Here is an 18,294-nt window from a genome sequence, read left to right as displayed (position 1 = left end):
TATAGCAACATATATATATATATATGTATGTATACATAAGCAATATTTTCACGTACATACATTCATAGGTATGTACGTACAACATCTTAGCCAAGGATTCGAACTCAAGTGCGGCCAGTAACCTCATTGGCGGCGCCTGGAACCTCGCCCGAGGATCCAAGTGCATTCCCGACGTACGAAATGCACTCGAGCGTCTTGTTATGTGTTTTGCCATCAACTTCTCGTGTGTTCTATAAGTACAATTTATATACAAAAAAAATTAAAAAAACAATGACAATAATAATGAAATTTCTGATTGCAAATTAAAAAAAAATTGACTTTTTTTTTATGAATTAATTAATAAAAATTATTAATTAAAATCTTTATTCAAAAAATCAAATGTAGAAATTTATATTAATATTTTTTGTAATTTTAATTTATAGTTACTTTTTTTTTTATGGAGTTAGTATTTTTTTTTTTTTTTTTTTTTGTAATTACATGTTATACATTTTTTTTTGTATATAAACAGGAAACACTATGTCGATATCGAGTTATGCATATGAACGTATGGTTGGATAAATTCCAAACGTTAAAAAAAAAAAAATTATGCTGGATAATGATGAAGTTATTAAATTTCAAAGTTTCAATTTAATATATTAATATATATTTTTTAAGTTAATAAAAATAAAATTACCATATAATTTTAATTCTTTATGGAGGGTAAATTTATTTCCTGAATATATAAGTTAAAAAAAAATTTATTGCTAATTTATTATCAACGAGAGTAATTGCTGTAAAAGAACTACCATCAATTAGTGCATAAAATAATCATAAACAAAAACCTGGACACTTTCATACAACTAATTGTTATTTATTCAAACGTATTCCTTATAATAAAATCTTAATAATAAAAAAAATTTTTTTCATTAATAAAGTGACAAAAATAAATCAGTTGGTTAAATAGAGTGAAGGAGCATCACAACTAAATAAAATCTCAAGTTAAGCATACGTACAAAAAGAGTCGTCTGATTTAAGGATTAATTGGCATTGATGCGCTGCCTGAGGGTGATCTGATCGTTTATTTCCTTTCTTCTTATCTCTTTTACTCGTTAAAAGAGTTGGCAATAAGCCGCCGACTAAGCATTCCCAACGCATCATCATGCAATTTATCCCCCTGTTACCTTTACTTCTTATTCTTCTTCTTAAGGATTTTACCCGCCTTAGTATCTATACCTTTTGCCTTCACCCGATTCATACCAACCGTAAGATCAAACCCAAAAGGATCACTTACGTGCGTGCGTGCGTTTATGTATTTCTCATGCCAGATGCTACATTTTATTCAATACATTTACACAAATATATATATATATATATATATATATATATATATATATATATGACTGAAGAGTTGGTGCTTCAGAACAAACAGCTTTACTTTATTACACTGAATGTTCTTCATTCCACGTGAGATGACTCCTTGGGTATCGTTGGTTAGATGTTGGATGTTGGAACTTGGATCCCGTATGTGCAACTACTTGCTACCTTTAACTTTGTTACTTGCTAACCCCCTTAACACCCTGATCAACTTGGTTAGATCCTCATCAAGATCCTCATCGTGAATTGCGATGGGATATCATGACAACAACGACAACGAATGAAAGAAGAAGAAGAAGAAGAAGAAGACAAAGAAGAAGAAAACGAAAAGGATAAATGTGAACAACACAGGAATTCTCACGTGCAAGCACGTGCGCTTACGATCATCATGATGAGGCATATCAGTTGTGTATGTATACAATCGTTGGAATGGGATTTATATATCTTTTATATCTCTTAAAGTTAAGTCAGTAAGTGATACTCGGTTTGTGATGTGATGCCGACGCCAATGGACCACGTGTAGACTGGGTGAGGATAATACTCTGTACTGCATTGTGTGTTATATGCACTGCTGTGTATTTTATATTGTCGTTATATATATGTATATGTATATATATAATAGGGTGGAAGGGAAAAAGAAGTAAAGAAAATAAAAGAGTTCAAGGTGATCTGTCGATTGATGAAGAAGGTGAGAAAAACGAATTACTAACAGGCGTTGTCTCGTATTTTCTATTTGCTCATAATCGATTCTCCCTCTTGTGATTATTTATGATCTCTGGTATTTTTATCTAAAAAATTAATTGTAGTAAGTTGTATATGTCGTTGATAATTATAATAAATTTTTTATTTATTCACTTGTATTAATTCGCTAATTAATTTTTATGAGCTTTCGAAACTATTTGTCAGGAATAAAATAGACGTTTTAAAATCCTGCAATGTCCATCTCACTGATAAAGTTCAAAAAACTAGTGTATTAATTTAGAAAAAAATATTTTTTACGATAATTGAATAAATTATTTTATAGTCCCAATTATCTGGACGTTAGAAAATATTTAATTAAGAATTTATCGTTTAATAATTTAATTGAATATCAAGTGAAATTGCATTTCACTTATTCTCCAAAGGTAAATTATGATAATTTACTGTCACGGATGTTTAGTCTATTAAATTATCCATACTAATTGCTCTTTACTCTTGTTACCGTACTTGGAACAATATTTTTTTTTTTACACTAGAGATCTCGGAACAAGAATGTGAACCATTTATTTTTGTAATCACATAAAATTAAATACATCCGAGAATGTAACATTACCATTGATAAAAAAAAAAAAAAAAAATTTTTATGCTAAAATAAAACAATAAATTATCTTTTCATTAAATGGGAGAGGGGTCTGGAATACAAAAATAAAGAGGATGTTTTTGTGATTTTTTTTTTCAGAGTATCTTCTTTAGTAAAATTTTTAAAATTTGTGACATCATTCAGCATCATTTCAAGAATATTCTGCTAAATTTTCATAAAAAAATATTGAAAAATAAGCCAGTGGTAGTGGGGAGAGACGAGTCACTTAAAAAAAAAAGTCTCCATGCCGTAGGCAGGATAACTCATGACAGCCTCATCTTAAATCAAAAAACCAAAAAGATTTCTTTAGTACATAAGTTTATCTTAGATTTGAACGAAGAATTTTTTTTTCAATAACTACTTATTTTTTAATTAAATAAAAGCAGCAATTTTTGGCAAAAATTAGAATTTTTTGATTGCACCTTCACCAAAAATTTAAAAATGAATATTTTGTTTGTTCACTCGTTCAAATCCAAGACAAACTTATGTGCTAAAGAAATCTTTTTGGTTTTTTGATTTCAGATGAGGCAGTCATGAGTTATCCTGTCTATGGCATGGAGACTTTTTTTTTTAAGTGACTCGTCTCTCCCCACTACCACTGGCTTATTTTTCAATATTTTTTTATGAAAATTTAGCAGAATATTCTTGGACTGATTCTTAATATTGTCACAAATTTTAAGAATTTTAATAAACAAGGTATTCTGAAAAAAAAAAATCATAAAAATATCTTTTATTTTTGTATCTCAGACTCCCTTCCCCCTTTAAAAAAGTCAAGCTAGAGTCCATTATTTTTCACAAGAGTATTCTATTACACTAGCTTACTTTCTATTAAATTTAAAAAAACATTTCTATTCAACGAAACAAAATTTAAAATTTTCTTGGCTCTGTTTAAAAAAACTTTAACTAACAATACTAAAAAAAAAAAAAAATGAAAGTTTATATTATTGTCTATAAGTTATCTTTAGTTATCGTAGTCTAGTTAATTTTGAGAAAAGTAAAGAACACACTTCAGGTCAAACACTGCCGGTATATAACTAAAGAAGACAAACAAAAACGTTAGAGAAGGCAACGGCTTCGCGAATTGATGAAAGAGCTTTTGTTCATTTTCACGTCTCCGGAAATATTGTATAGTTGTATTTTCTGTATATCTTGGCACTCAGCCTCATCGAAAACGCTTTGAAATAGTAGTTTCTCTTAACTTATCTCATCTGTTTCCAGTATTCGTGTGTTTCCACCTTTTCTCACGTTCTCACATATTATTATTTAAAATATTGCTAAAACAAGTATAATCAATTTACAAATTTATGGAAAAAAATATATATATATACATATGTTCCCGGAAAATTTTATTTACACAACATAAATATGTATGTATACTTTTAAATGCAGTGGTATTTTAAAATTTATGGTTGCTATTAAAATATTACACATGACGTGAAAATTTATATATATTTTACTGTTTGTTTTTATGTTTTTCCATTATCAACCGTGTCAAACGATCTGCAATAAATGCATAGTTTACACTTTTGAGTATTCGTCTTTCATGTCCTTACACATGTTTCATTATTATTGTTTTTATAATAATTATTATATTGTTATGGAACATAAACATAATTTTCTTATTTTATATTGACGGAAATCTATTAAAGTATTAATAATAGTTGTTATTACTTGTATGCTTACTATTTGACTGCTGTTGATGATTCGTTCATATGAAAATAGTGTAAATACATATCTTAAAAGCTCAACGGTGAAATATTATTGCTATAGCAATATTAATGTGAGTATGTACTTGAAAATCTTTTCTGTTTCTTGGATTTATTGTTTTTCATACAAAATATATTTAATATCAATATTTTCTTTTGTGAACTTCAATAGAATTTGATTTCAAGTTTATTTGGTTTTTTGGACATGACGAATCGCGTTATAATTTTGAACGGAATTTTGTAAAATGATAAAATTATCAGAAAGTATTTTATTGTTTAAGGGGACCATTAGTGTAAAATTTTTGAAGATAAAATCATTTTTTTTTGATATTTCGATAGTCTATACCTTCGAAAATAACTTACTACAATTTCTAGTGCATATCTCGAATAGTTTTTTTGAGTTTCAGCCATCTGAAGAGCAGCCGTTTATCGGTTCTCGAAAATACATTTTTCAAAATTGCTGCAGTTATAACTCAAAGACAAATCGTTCGATCGATTTGATTTGAATTGCAGTTTCTTTTATAGATTTCTACGTACCATGAACCTCCAGTTTTTCGATCGAATCAAAAATGTAATATTGGCAGTCCAAAGATCATCAAATTTTCGCGCGAAATTTGAAATTTTTTTTAAAAACTCCCCCATTTTGTGAAATTAAAATTTTTTTCTTAGCCCGAGGATCATGGTACGGGAAATACCTTCTAGTTTAATAAACTTTTGGTTTTTTTGATTTCATGGACTATGGTCGCTATCACTGCGGCAGGGGGGACTTTTTTTTGAGCGGGAGATTGTGAATAACTCGCTGAATTTTGAATTTTTTGGTCCAAAATTTTTATCTTGTATTCATTATGTATCCGCAAAGCTCTCCTTAAGAGAATAAAACATTCCATGCAGTAGTTTTCTTTGAAAAAATTCCCAAAAACCATCTTTTTTCAGGCGGTCACACTATTGGTTCCCCTTAATCGGACTTGAAAAAAAAATGAATTTTTTATAATAATTTTTTTATCAATATTAATAATTAGAATAAAAAACCATTTATCTTCAAATTTTTCACGCTATGAATACTTTTTTTAACAAAAAGTAGAAAATAAAAAAAATTTTTTAAAAAATTGATTTTTTTTTTTTAACAAAAACCAAGGTGACCGTGAAAGTAATTTGTTCCAATAAAATTTATCACAAAATCAAATATATAAAATTTAGATTTTAAATTGTAATTTAATAGAGAAAAAAAATACATGGTCAATAAAAATAAAATTTTTTAAAGCCTGTCATAAAGATAACACTTAAAATATATGAGAGGAAAAAATAAAATATAGTTATAACAATTAACTCCTTTCACTTTCCATCAACACTCATCCAGTGAAACGCAGGACAAACCAAAAAAACTAAAACAATTAAAAAACCGCAGAAAGTAAAAATAATAAAAAAATAAGCAAGAGAACATTAGCTAAAACAAGGCGGCACTTTCAGTTGTGGCAACGCGATAATCTCTTCAAGTCGCAAGGATCGTTGAGTATGAGAGTGACCACAGAGATTCAGTGGACGAGACGATGCGAAAAGAGAATGATGATGCAAACCGGTTGTTGTGTAGCTCCTCTTGAGGCCCTCTTCTCACACACAAGACATTACAATACACACCACTAACCCTCACACCACATGCACACCTTACACACCTCACGCATTTACTTACACCCACACTTTTATCCATATAAATACAACATGACACACTCACTGAAGCATTTATACTGCTGGTCTTAAGAAATTGAGACGCGGTTATATATTACCAAATATATCAACATCTTTACCTTCCAAGATATAAAGTTGTTACCAAATATAAACATTCAAGAAACAGTCACTTCCAATCTTACATCATACTTAAACATATTCCATGTTCGAGACATGTAGAACCCTAATAAAAAAAAAAGAAATTACTGTGCATTAAATTTCATATTTTTTTTTTTTTTTTGTTGAAAAATAATAGTAATGATAAATCCAATTGACTCAAGGGTATTGATAACTCCTTATTCATTAGAAATTCCTTTTCCTCCTTACCTGTAATTTAATTCATTCAATTGCTGGTACAGATAAATATATATTTACTCAAGTTATGCGTCAATATATATGTGTATCAGTACAAATTCCATATGAATGAATTTTTATATTATTCAAAAAATCTAAAGTAAAACTTGAGCCATTCTATCATCAAATATCAGATCCCTGCGGGAAGTATCCTCATCCTTACCCTTATCTTTATCCTCGACTTAATCTTTCTTAGCAGCAGCACCGTACCGTCTACTTTGTCTATTACATCGGTTGGTTATATAGCTTTAAACTTCCGTGATTGGACTCTCTCACCTAAACAGTTTATCTCTTTCATCGTGTCCTTCCGTATTCGCGACCAGAGATGGCTTTTATTATTTTTCTACCTGACTTTTATTTTTATTATTATTGCTGCTATATTGGGGGCTTTTGTGCCCGTGTCTGGGTATAGTATGGCTGGATTGATAAATTGATGATGAAGCTTCGTTTGGAATTTGTGGATAGGGGTTTACGGACTTGTGAAAAGAAAAAAATATCTAAAATCGATATAAAACCACATCACGTTTTTTTTTTTTTTTTTTTTTTAAATAACAAAAAAGTATTATTCTTCCATCTCTTTATTAGTTGGCTTTTAATCAATACCAAGTAAAAGCTTTTTTTATTCATTGAAAATAATTTTTTTTTAATTTCATAGTAAGTCTTTATTTTACAGTTAATTTAATAAATTAACATGAATGTTTTTATCAAATTTTTTTTTAAAACACATTCCAAATAAATAATTTTTGTCAACATTAATAAAATATATATTTTTAATTATAATTATAGATTTTAATATTTTTTTCTAAAAAAAAAATTTCCAAGGCAAGACGGTGACACAAAAAAGTTTTTTTTTTTCATGACAAATTTTCTGGGCATCACCTGGCACGTACCCATATTACCCCAGTCTTCCTTAAGGGGGGTCAGGGTCTCGCACTTTTAAACAATCGATTTTTTTTCTTTTCTTAGAGTTAAACATTTCAAGAATATAATCCCAAAATTTCAAATCAATCAGAGCCTTACTCTCCCTGAAATTGAAAAAAAAAAAAAAAACATTTTTGCTGATCAAGTTTCCATGGGTACTTTCTCGCCCCCTCCTACCTTAAGTTAAAAAAAGAAAATTTATTTTCACTTTTTTCTTCTAAAATTTCAAAACCATTTTCCTCGAAACTACCTTTTCAAAGTCTGTGATCACTGCCATTTGAAAACTACATGACCGACTTATTTTAAACTTCGTACGCACTTTTTACATATGAACACCTCCCCCTAACATTGAGTTTGAGATTTCTTTTTTACAGTAAAGAGGTTTTCTACCCCTAAAATGGCGAAATTTTTCGTGAAAAATAGCACTTTTCACTTTACATGACCACCAAAAGTAGGAATTAAAAAAAAATTATCAGAGATCATTGGGGGCGGATTTGATGATACTTTAACTAAATTTTAAGAATACTCGAGTTCAGATAATTTTTAGCTGAGATACAGTGATCACCGCAAATCATCTTTTTTCAAAGGCGTTCTTGGGAGAGCTTTGTCACCGGCTTGTTTCTGGATGTTTCGCGTGAAAATTTTAGGGAATGTTCTTGAAATGGCACTTAACAATGTACAAAAGTTTTAAATTAATTTACTCTATCCATATATCTGCAAAAAATTCGCAGTATTTTTTTTCACGCTTCAGACCCTGACCCCTCGTTAATAATAAAATTTTCTGTAAATAATTAAAAATAAAATTTATAATCCTTAATATGTACAAAACAAGTGATAATAACAATAATTAAATTATTAATAAAAACATTCATTAATTTTAAAAACCGGTATCCAGTGACTAGTTCAACACTACAAGTAACAGCTGTAGTACTTAGTATATTTTATTTGCATTTAAATTTCTTTTTTTTTTATTTAATTATTATTATTAAGTTTTTAAAATCATTATCTTTGGTCCTCCTTACCATTGGATTTACAAATAAAAAATAACTAAAAGTTATCGAAGAAACAATTACAATAATTACAATAATCATGTTGAGAATCTTAATTCGCGGTCATAATATTCTATTATCTCAAAGTTTTAGCTTGTCTTTTTCATATTCATTAAACTTTATTTTATTTTTATCTTTTCTCAATCCCTTATTGATCTTTATCTTTTTTTGTTTTATTTATTATTTATTATATATATTTTTAAAACAATTATCCCGCTAACTATGTCTGCAAAAGTTTTTCAGCTTCTGCAGCAAGTCTATCGTGTCCATACATATTAAATTACATATAATCATAAACATAACCGTAATCATAACTATGAACTACAACCATCAAAGTCTCGATGACTAGAACTCAATAAAATATATATATATATATAAAAGACTAGAATGGATTTTATTTTTCATTTAAATTATTAATTCATATGAAAAAATAATTATTAAGTATTTAATTGATATTTTATTTTTAAATATCCTTCTCTTTAATGGCACTTTTTTTTATTAATCAACTGATTAATTAATTATTAAATTTTTTATTACACAATAAATAAATAATTATTTATTATTATTTAATTGTCTTAGCGTTTATTACGATCGTAAAAATTCAAACTCAATAAAAATGTCAATAGATCGTTTACCAGACTACTGGCAGTGGATTTAATGTATTTTGTTATTTATCTTTTTTTATACTTGACTCGGATTTCAATACATCGTATTTTCCAATTGTCTTCTTTTGGAATCGTTTCGTTTTACGTTACTTCCGGGTCATGTAATATCTGTTATTTTTTCTTCTATCACTTCAACTCCTCGTTCATCTTGTTCGTCTTGTTGGTATTTTGTTTTTTTATTCTCCTATAAGATATATAAATTCAATCGTATCATCAGAGTCATTGACTCAGTAAGTCCCGTAAAAACGACGGGGGCGATGAATCCAGTTGTGTTTTAACGAAACAGAGCCTGAAATAGATAAATGTTATTTTTATAAACCGTAATTATCAGTCGTTTGAAACTCGTCCAAAAATTATGTACCATCGTATACATCTGATACTATACTCCCACTTATATTTATACATGTATGCAATTATACATATATCCATGTGTTGACGCACGTAATCATATTTAATATTATTAGGTCTTAAAAAAATATTTTTAATTCATTTTTAGTCCAATCAATTTTTTTATAGCTTTCATACTTTCACTAATTTTCAGTGAGAGCTGAATGAAATTTTTCATCAGATCTGCACCTGAAAGTTTTCATTTTTGCATCTGTTTCAAGAAAGAATGACGCATGCGCGTGATTTCTATCATTTGTTTTCTTACATAGGAAAAAAACGACTTTCTTCCCTATAAACAGAGCAGGAATGTGAACTTTTGACGCGGGTATGGTGAAATAGTATATTGTGTGACAAGGGATGAAACAAGACGATTTCAGACCATGGTGAAGTTGGCTGCCCAAGTAAACGAGGGCTGACATCACCCGCAGTCTGAAATCGTGTTTCATCCTGAGTTACATACCATATTTTCATGATTACCTGCACCGGAACTTGAAGATTCAGTGTCAGCAGTCAGTAAGAAACGAGTTAATTTCAAGCCAATGATGCGGAGAACTTAGAGAATAAGAAATCTGTGATTTACAGTCACTTATTAAATAGTAAATAAGACAAAAATATTATTTTCACTCATTTTTTATTAATTTTATTTGGTTAATTAAAACTGTCACTTAAAAAATGAAATGAGTAAACTCAAGTGACAAGCAAACAAATGAGAGTAATAAGGCTGCGTGAACATGAAATATAACTAACACTGGGCAGAAACAATTGTGTTTCTTCTCTTTAGAAGAAACACGCATGTTTCTGCCTGCTGTTTGAAAGTATTTGCGAATTACGAATTCGCTAGCAATTGATTGCCGACTGGCTGTAGAGACACTGAAACTTCAAGTTATCATGAAAAAAAATTTTTGTTATTTTTTTGGAAATATTTCATTTTTACTTATTCCTCATGAAAAAAATTCATATAAGAATCCAGCGTAGATTCTTATGTGAGTTTTTACATGACGTTTTCAAATGGATTTCCATATAGTTTCTTGTAAGAATTCACCATAGATTTCGATATAGACTCTCACATAAGTTCCTATGGGGATCCACACCATGCCAAATCCATATGGGAATCGTATGAAATTCCATGTGGATTTTTACCTCGATTTCCCATGAGAATCTACACCATGTCAATATAGAAATTCAGATACCCATGGTTTCCTACATGGGTTCTTATATAAATCCATATATTCTGAATTCCTATGGATTCTTATGGAAATTAACACTTTCTTATATGAATTCCTATGAGTTCCCATGTAATCCCACATGGATTTTTTTATAGTACTTCTTTATCAAAATTGATGTCTTTATTATTAAAAAAATTAACATTTTAAATTTCATTTCTATTTTTTTTATTTAAGAAATAATTCTAAAAAAAAACAATTGAAGAAAAAAAAATTTTTGAATTGAGTAATTTTAAAAATAAAAAAACTTAAATACTATTTCTCTTTGTTTATAAACCGCGTAACATGTCAATAACTTTTAATTATATCCATAAATCGATACTGAATTTTCAGCACAATATTCTGACGTAACTATAGTAACACTTGCTCTAAATAATTCCTTGTACATCAGTTTAACGTAAATGATGTTGTAACTCCTCTGTCCCTCACTATTACGCACGTCAAGTTTTTCCACCCACTGTAAACGTGACTCGGCATTTAAATTTTGTAACCTATCCTACCGGAACTAATAATTCTTTATTCTTACTAAATTTCGTTGAACCCCAAGCCTGTACGAATGTTGAAGTCCATTAAATTTAATTAAAATATCCATTTTTGAGAACTCTATCGTCTATTTTATTTTTTTATTTTTTTTAATGTCGTTATTTAAAATTAATAATCGATTTATTACAAAATTATAGAATAATATAGTTATAAATATTAAATTAGGCTCACTTGTATCAAGCTTCCTGTAGCTCCCCTTTGATAGTAGAGACATTGTGATGATGCCTCGTAGACAATTTGTTGGCCAAGTCATGCATTACATCTCGATAAATAACAGTATCTAAATTTTCCCCGAGCATGTAAAGTAAAAACCAGTCACCAACTTTACTACGTCGTACTATTGTCTCCACGGCGTCTTTTTTTACCAAATGAAATCGTAGTTTTAGTAAATAAACTCTTGTACGTGGAGAAAAAATAATGACAATCTAAAAATTTAAGTAAGAAATAAAAATAAAATTTTTTTTTACTCATTTTTTTTAACAAGGAAAGAAAGGGGTTAAAATTTTTTTCTTTGACGGTTGTCATTAAAATAATGATGTACTGACCCTATATATAACAGTCAATAGGCTCAGAATTCCGAGTAATAGGAACCAGAACCACAGGAAGACGTAGATTTTCTCATTGACGACATTGAGAGGAAGAATACAAACGGCGTCGTGTCTCTCCACTTCACCGCTGACTCCGTATTTATAAAAAGTACATTTGGTCATTCGCGGAAAGACAAAAATCATCGGGTCAATCCGGTCTTCTTGATCAGATTCGAGGAATTTTAAAACGTCAATGCCGAATGTGAGAAATGCACCGTCAAAAAAACGGTTCATCAGGAACATCTGGCCTGCGCAAATTCACTAATAAATAATAATCAACTTAAATTAATAGCCTATATAGGGGAAGAGTGGGCAAAAAGAACCGGCTGGGCAAAACGGACCACCAATAATTTGGTAAAAATTTTTTTAACCGTCATTACGACTGCTATCATTATATTAGTACAAATTCGAATGTCCCAAAATTTTTTTTCACAAATTTTTCAGTGGACTCAATGTATTGTCTGTCACAAAAAATACATATGGTGTCTTTTTCGCTTTATTTAAATTTTATATAAAATATCTTTAGGGACAAGATTTTTGGCTTAATTTTCAATGAATGGTTAGAATATTTTGAATTACGCTGAAAATATAGGTCTTATAAAAAAAGTTTTCAAACAAAAATGTCTCATATAATTTTTTTATACGACCAATATTTTCAACGCAATTCCAAAATTAAGATTCATAATGAATGATTCAAATTTTTGACAATTATGAAAATCTCAATTTTGAAATTACGGCTTTCTTATCAGTTTTATGAAAAAATTGTAAGAGATATTTTCTTTATAAAATTCAATTCTCTACAACTTTTGTTTAAAAATTTTTTTTATACAACCAATATTTTCACCGTAATATCAAAAATTTGACAGCATTAATTACTAATTTTGTTATTTTTACATCAAAGCAAAAATCCTGGCCCTAGCTATCTTCAATAATTATTTTTTTTGGCATCTTTATTTACTGACCATACAACAAACCTTTTTTTTCACTTAGAGTAGATGTAAACAATTTTTTTTTACTTTTTTTGGGAGTTGTCCGTTTTGCCCGCCCGGAAAAAAATTTATTTTTTTGGCAACTGAAAATTAGGCTTAATAACTTCAAATGGAAGTCAAAACAAAAATATTCACTGCATTTAAATTCACAAAAATTTATGATTTTCTTAGCGGTCCCGTTTTGCCCGACCTTCCCCTATATTCTATATATGTCATATTAAATAACCTAATAATTATTTTTAATTACTATATTTTTTATATATAAAAATGACTAATAAAGAAGTTATGATAAAGAATGAGGATTGCATATTCGTTCTCATTTTACAAAGAGTTTAGTTGGCCAGTTTAAAGGTTTGTAACTCTGCCAAATTTTATCACAAAACCGTAACTACTCGTTCATTCACACAACGAATGAGATATTTACCGGAATATTATTCTCGACATTTCAGTTATATTATCCTGCTAATTTTATCTCTCAACTTCAATATTATTTATCTCTATATTTTATTTTTATTATTATTATTATTAATGTTTTTATTGTTGTGGTTATTAATAATTTTTTTTTAATTATAAATTTTTTTTTTTAAACTCACCAATAACATTCACCAAGGCAAGCACCTCGCAAAGATAATATCGGTAGGCCCACCAGTTGTGGTAGCGAAGATTTTCCCACAGATAATCGAGAAGCATTTTCTTCTTTTGCTTTTTCTCCACCTCAGAACAGAGACCGATGTCGAGGTCCATCATCAACGCGTGAATCTTACCGCCTTCCCATCCCTTCCATAACCATCGTGGTGTATAAAATAATATTGCCTACAATTAACCAAAACAATAACAAATTAAACAACAAAAAACAATTATTTTTTCGTTTAAGTTCGTGATAAAATTAATTTAAAAAAAAAATATATATATATATAATAATGGCAATTATTATAATTTTTAAAAAATTGAAATTCATAAATCTATCCTAGAAACATTTGGTGTAATGTCACCGCTTATACTCGTCCTAGCAACGGTTGCTACGGAGACTATTACTTTGGAGACTGTAGTCATAGCAACGGCTGCTATGGAGACTGTTGTCGTTACAACAGTTGCTATGGAAACTCTGTTGTCATTACAACGGTTGCTATGGAAACTTTTGTCATGGCAACGGTTGCTATGAAGACTTCTGTTATGGCAACGATTGTTATAGAAACTGTTGTCATTGGCAACGGTTGCTATGGACAACAGTCATCCATGATGCATTTCTTTAATAACGACTTTTTCATAAGGGAATCGTTGAAAATAGATATAAAAAATTAAAAACTAACGTTTTAGCTGCAGTTTATGATTTTGATATTTATGGATTAATAAATTATCCGATGAACCAGAAATTCAGAGTGTTGTTGTTAAATTTAAATATATATTTTTTTTACTTATAAAAGAACAAAAATTGTAGCGTTAAAAAACTATATTTAATGAACGCGCGTCAGCGCGTAAAAGCCTTATGGTAATATAAAATAGCAATTAAAATAAATAATGCAGGTTTTGTATATATATCAAGATAATTGATAATACTCTGCAAAATATAGCGAGAGAATATGAATTTTATTTCAATTCGCATGCACTCTGATCCAGAGTTTTATTCCAGGAGGATTAAATGAATGAAGCAATTTTTTTTGCACCGAAAATGAATTATTTATCAGTATAATAATCGATAGAGTATTAATTAGCAATTTAATTTAGAGTATATATTCTTACAATCCTTGTGGTTGCAAGTTTACGAATAAAGAGAATAGAGAAACTTTAGTTTAGCTGAAGAAAATCGTAAATAACAAAGTCGAGTTGTAATGTTGTGCAACAAAAATTTACAGCGTTATATATTTGGCTCTAATGGTAAAGAGTAACTAGAATCTAGTGCGAAATTTTGGAATTCACAAAATTCATTCTACCCTAACTAACATATATATACTCTTAAAATATTGCCATGGGTATTAACAGATTAAAACGAAGCGACAGTAATTTTCTATTGTCTCATTCTTGTCCCTGACTATACTTACTTAATATACACAATATATTTATATATTTATATTACATTGAGGTATTTGCGTAATATTTAAGTTATTTTCGACACTGACAAATTCAGTTTTTCATCGGTATTTTAAATTTTCATAGCTCTTTGTTTCACAGTTTCAATTATCTTTTCACCTGTCGTCCTTGACGTCATGTCCTCGACATTATGTTTATCGTTGTATTGTCTTCGTCTTCTCTGTTTCATATTATATTTATATTTTATAACTCAAGAAGATGTCATAAAATTAATAATAACATAAAACATAACACTTTTTGAAAAAGTGAGAAAGACATTTTTTTTTATTTATTCAAATAAATTTTTTTAATATGAAAATACTATTGTTAATACATTTTTGAGCTCTTCAAACTCGAAAATAGTATCATCGCACCTTTCATCGTGAAAGTTCAAGTAATAAACAATAACGAAAAAGAATAATGAAGTAAATCATTGTTTTTTAACTTCCCGCTAAGAAAATCGATGATTTTCAAAAATTTCGAGAAGTTATTGTCTTATATTTTATCAGCAATATCTTTGGAAATAATGAACCGATTTTTGACGTTCAAAGTGACATTTACAAAGTTTTTTAACTACTAACGTTAAAAAAAAACTATCATCAATTAGTTGAACGATTTGGATTTTATTAGGAAAAACACTTTTTGAAAATTCTTTCAACAACGACTATTTTTAAACTAATTAACCAATTTTGATATTTGAGGTGGCATTCGACGCAGCTTATAAAGTTTTAGCTGAATAGGTTTTGAAATGAATACATCGAGTTTATTAAAAGTTTCTTACAAATTGTTGGAATTAATGAGCCACCAAACGCCACATCAAAAGGTACAGAATATTTACATACACATATATATTCACATATACATACATGGATATGTATATACACACATATATACACTCGGAATCATCTTGAAATTAGTCAGAGTAGCTTCCTAGGACCTCAAAACATCAACCTCTGATGAAAATTCGATTTTCGGAAATCGGAATGAAAACAATAACTTCCTGAATTTTTGTTAAATGTTTTAATTTTCTTAGCGGGAAGTTTAAAATTAATAAGATTTTATTAATTCCGAATGAAGAAATGAAAACAATAATTTTTTTTTTATTTTTTAAATAAATTGACCACTTATTATTTGAATTATTATCGGATAAAGTCTTTAAAGTATTATTTTTCCCTTGAGTATATAAAATAATTATCATGACTGAAGAATCCGCGGGCCGTTAATTACCGGATATCACGGGAAATGTAGCCTGCACGTTGGCTGGACCTTTGCCCGGGAATTAAAAGCACAGAAGCGTGTAATGGCATCGGCACGCGGGATTTCTGCGCATCGGCAATACTATACACAACAGAATACAGCCAACAGCAGCAGTAACAGCAGTATCACGAAGAGGAATAGAGAAAAGGACACTTAGGCTCGTTAATTACATCGGGATGGGAATACATTGCTGCGGATACTTCTCCATGTATTAACATATATATATATATATATATATATATATATATATATATATATATATATATATATATATATATATGTACGTATATATTCATTTATATACATCTGAATTTATATACAACATACATATAAATAAATATAAAAGGGTTTGCTTTGCCTCTGCCTAGACTTGTGCAAATTATTGCAAAGCTACTGAGCCATTAATCCCACCTCGGTCTTTCTTCTTAAATGCAGTACAGCAAACCGTGATCGCGAAATAAACTTGAGCCAGAAATATGAAACTTTTAGTCCTTAGCTTTGAACATTCTGTTAAATCACTCAGAACACGAAAAACCTGTTTCTTTAAGTTGTTTTGCATTATTGTGCTATTTCGTCAGATACTTTAAGTATCTAACAATCAAAACCATATTTATTTTTTAAGTCTCGTATATTCTATTTTTTTTATTTTTTAATCCTAGTATTTATTAACGCTTTTTCAACTGTCTGAAAGGTTAATAAGAATAATTCCCGTATAAAAAACAAATTGACAATGAATTTCTTGGGGATTTTTATTTATATCAACACTCAACTCAAGGATATGAATTTTTAATTTGAAAAATTTTTGAATTATTGAAAATGTCAATCACATTATATTTCAAGTTTTAACGAGTATATAAGCATTGTAATTAACGTGTAAGAATATTCTGTGTTATACTAAAGTCAAATTGCTCTTATTAAATTTTCATAAAAAATCCTACTCAGGTTCACGAGCTGAATATTCATATGTGAAAATTCCAGGAATTCATTATAAACTTTTCTTTTTTACTTGCGTAACAAAAATGTGATAATGATATCGATAAATTTTTTTTTTTATTTCAAATAATAATTATCATTTAAATTTTATGGAATTTGATAATTTTATATGGATATCAATTTTTCAGATAATCACAATAATTCAAACATATTCTCGAATTAAAATACGATACTCAAGTTAACAGGCAATTAAAAAATTTCAGATTTTTTTTTGAACATTTAATTTTGAAAAAAAAAAAAAAAAAATAAACAAAAATGCGCATGTATAAAATTTAAAAGATTAAAAGTGTAATTTTTTGAAATATTTTTTTTTTACAATGTATCGTTTTTTAAAAAATCCAAAAATTATTAGAAATCGGCTAATTTCAGTATCATATTAAAATGCAATATAAAAAATTTAAAAAATATATGTTGAGTTATTATTCAAAATATTGAATTAAAATTAAGTGCAAAAAATTATTTTAAAAATGCATACCACACTTTTAAAAATTTAAGAAATCTTTTTTTTCTGTGTACATAAAATTTTTCAAATAATTTTTTTCGTAAAAAATATTTAAAAATTTGAAAAATTGTCGGACGTCTGCTACTTTCAGTATCATAATAAATTTATAAATTACTAGATTAATTTAAAGGTTTATTTTAAAAAAAGATACAAATCACGATAAGTTTTCGTGTTAACTTAAAGTTAATCAAGATAAGAACATGTGTAAATCATTGAATAAATTACAAGTAAAAAAAAAATAAGTAAATAGAAGGTCTGGATAAGCTTACTTGCAGTAGTAATGCAAAAATCACCCACTGATAGTACTTGTGATGTTTAACAAGCGGATGATTATCGTTAACATGAACATCAGTTTTACTATTCGTAAGCCCCGGATAAGGTACAGCACGTCCGACAGTCAAATTAAATGCATTTATCATACTATAAGTAGTGTGTAACCAGCAGAATGTTTCTAACACGGTAGTATCAACAGCCGAAGAACCTTCACAATGAATTGGCGAACCAGAAATGCTTTTACACGCTAACGTTAAACATCCTGCGAGCAATAATGCCACTGTAACACGATAATGAAGCCGAAATATCAAAGTATCCTCGGAAGTTTTCCGTACTTTGAATAAAGATCGTAAAGACCCAAAAA

The 18,294-nt window shown here is 28.7% G+C and overlaps 1 protein-coding gene across 2 annotated transcripts in view; it reads right to left on the bottom strand.

Moving 5' to 3' along the window:
• Positions 1 to 7,537: 7,537 nt before the first annotated feature.
• LOC103570102 (innexin shaking-B) overlaps positions 7,538 to 18,294 on the bottom strand; it is a 29,490-nt gene continuing 18,733 nt past the window's right edge. For both annotated transcript variants that reach the window (XM_053740504.1, XM_008547709.2), the window contains 4 exons: positions 13,432 to 13,651; positions 11,808 to 12,097; positions 11,434 to 11,687; positions 7,538 to 9,398 (listed from right to left, as the gene is read on the bottom strand). In XM_053740504.1, coding sequence (XP_053596479.1) covers positions 11,439 to 11,687; positions 11,808 to 12,097; positions 13,432 to 13,651 — 759 coding nt within the window. In that variant the 3' untranslated portion in view covers positions 7,538 to 9,398; positions 11,434 to 11,438. The remainder of the gene's footprint in view (positions 9,399 to 11,433; positions 11,688 to 11,807; positions 12,098 to 13,431; positions 13,652 to 18,294) is intronic.

This window comes from Microplitis demolitor, chromosome 7, assembly GCF_026212275.2.
Source record: "Microplitis demolitor isolate Queensland-Clemson2020A chromosome 7, iyMicDemo2.1a, whole genome shotgun sequence".
NCBI classification, from domain to species: Eukaryota; Metazoa; Arthropoda; class Insecta; order Hymenoptera; family Braconidae; genus Microplitis; species Microplitis demolitor.
Note: the sequence above shows the minus strand (reverse complement) of the source record. Positions and strands in the feature narration are given on the sequence as shown.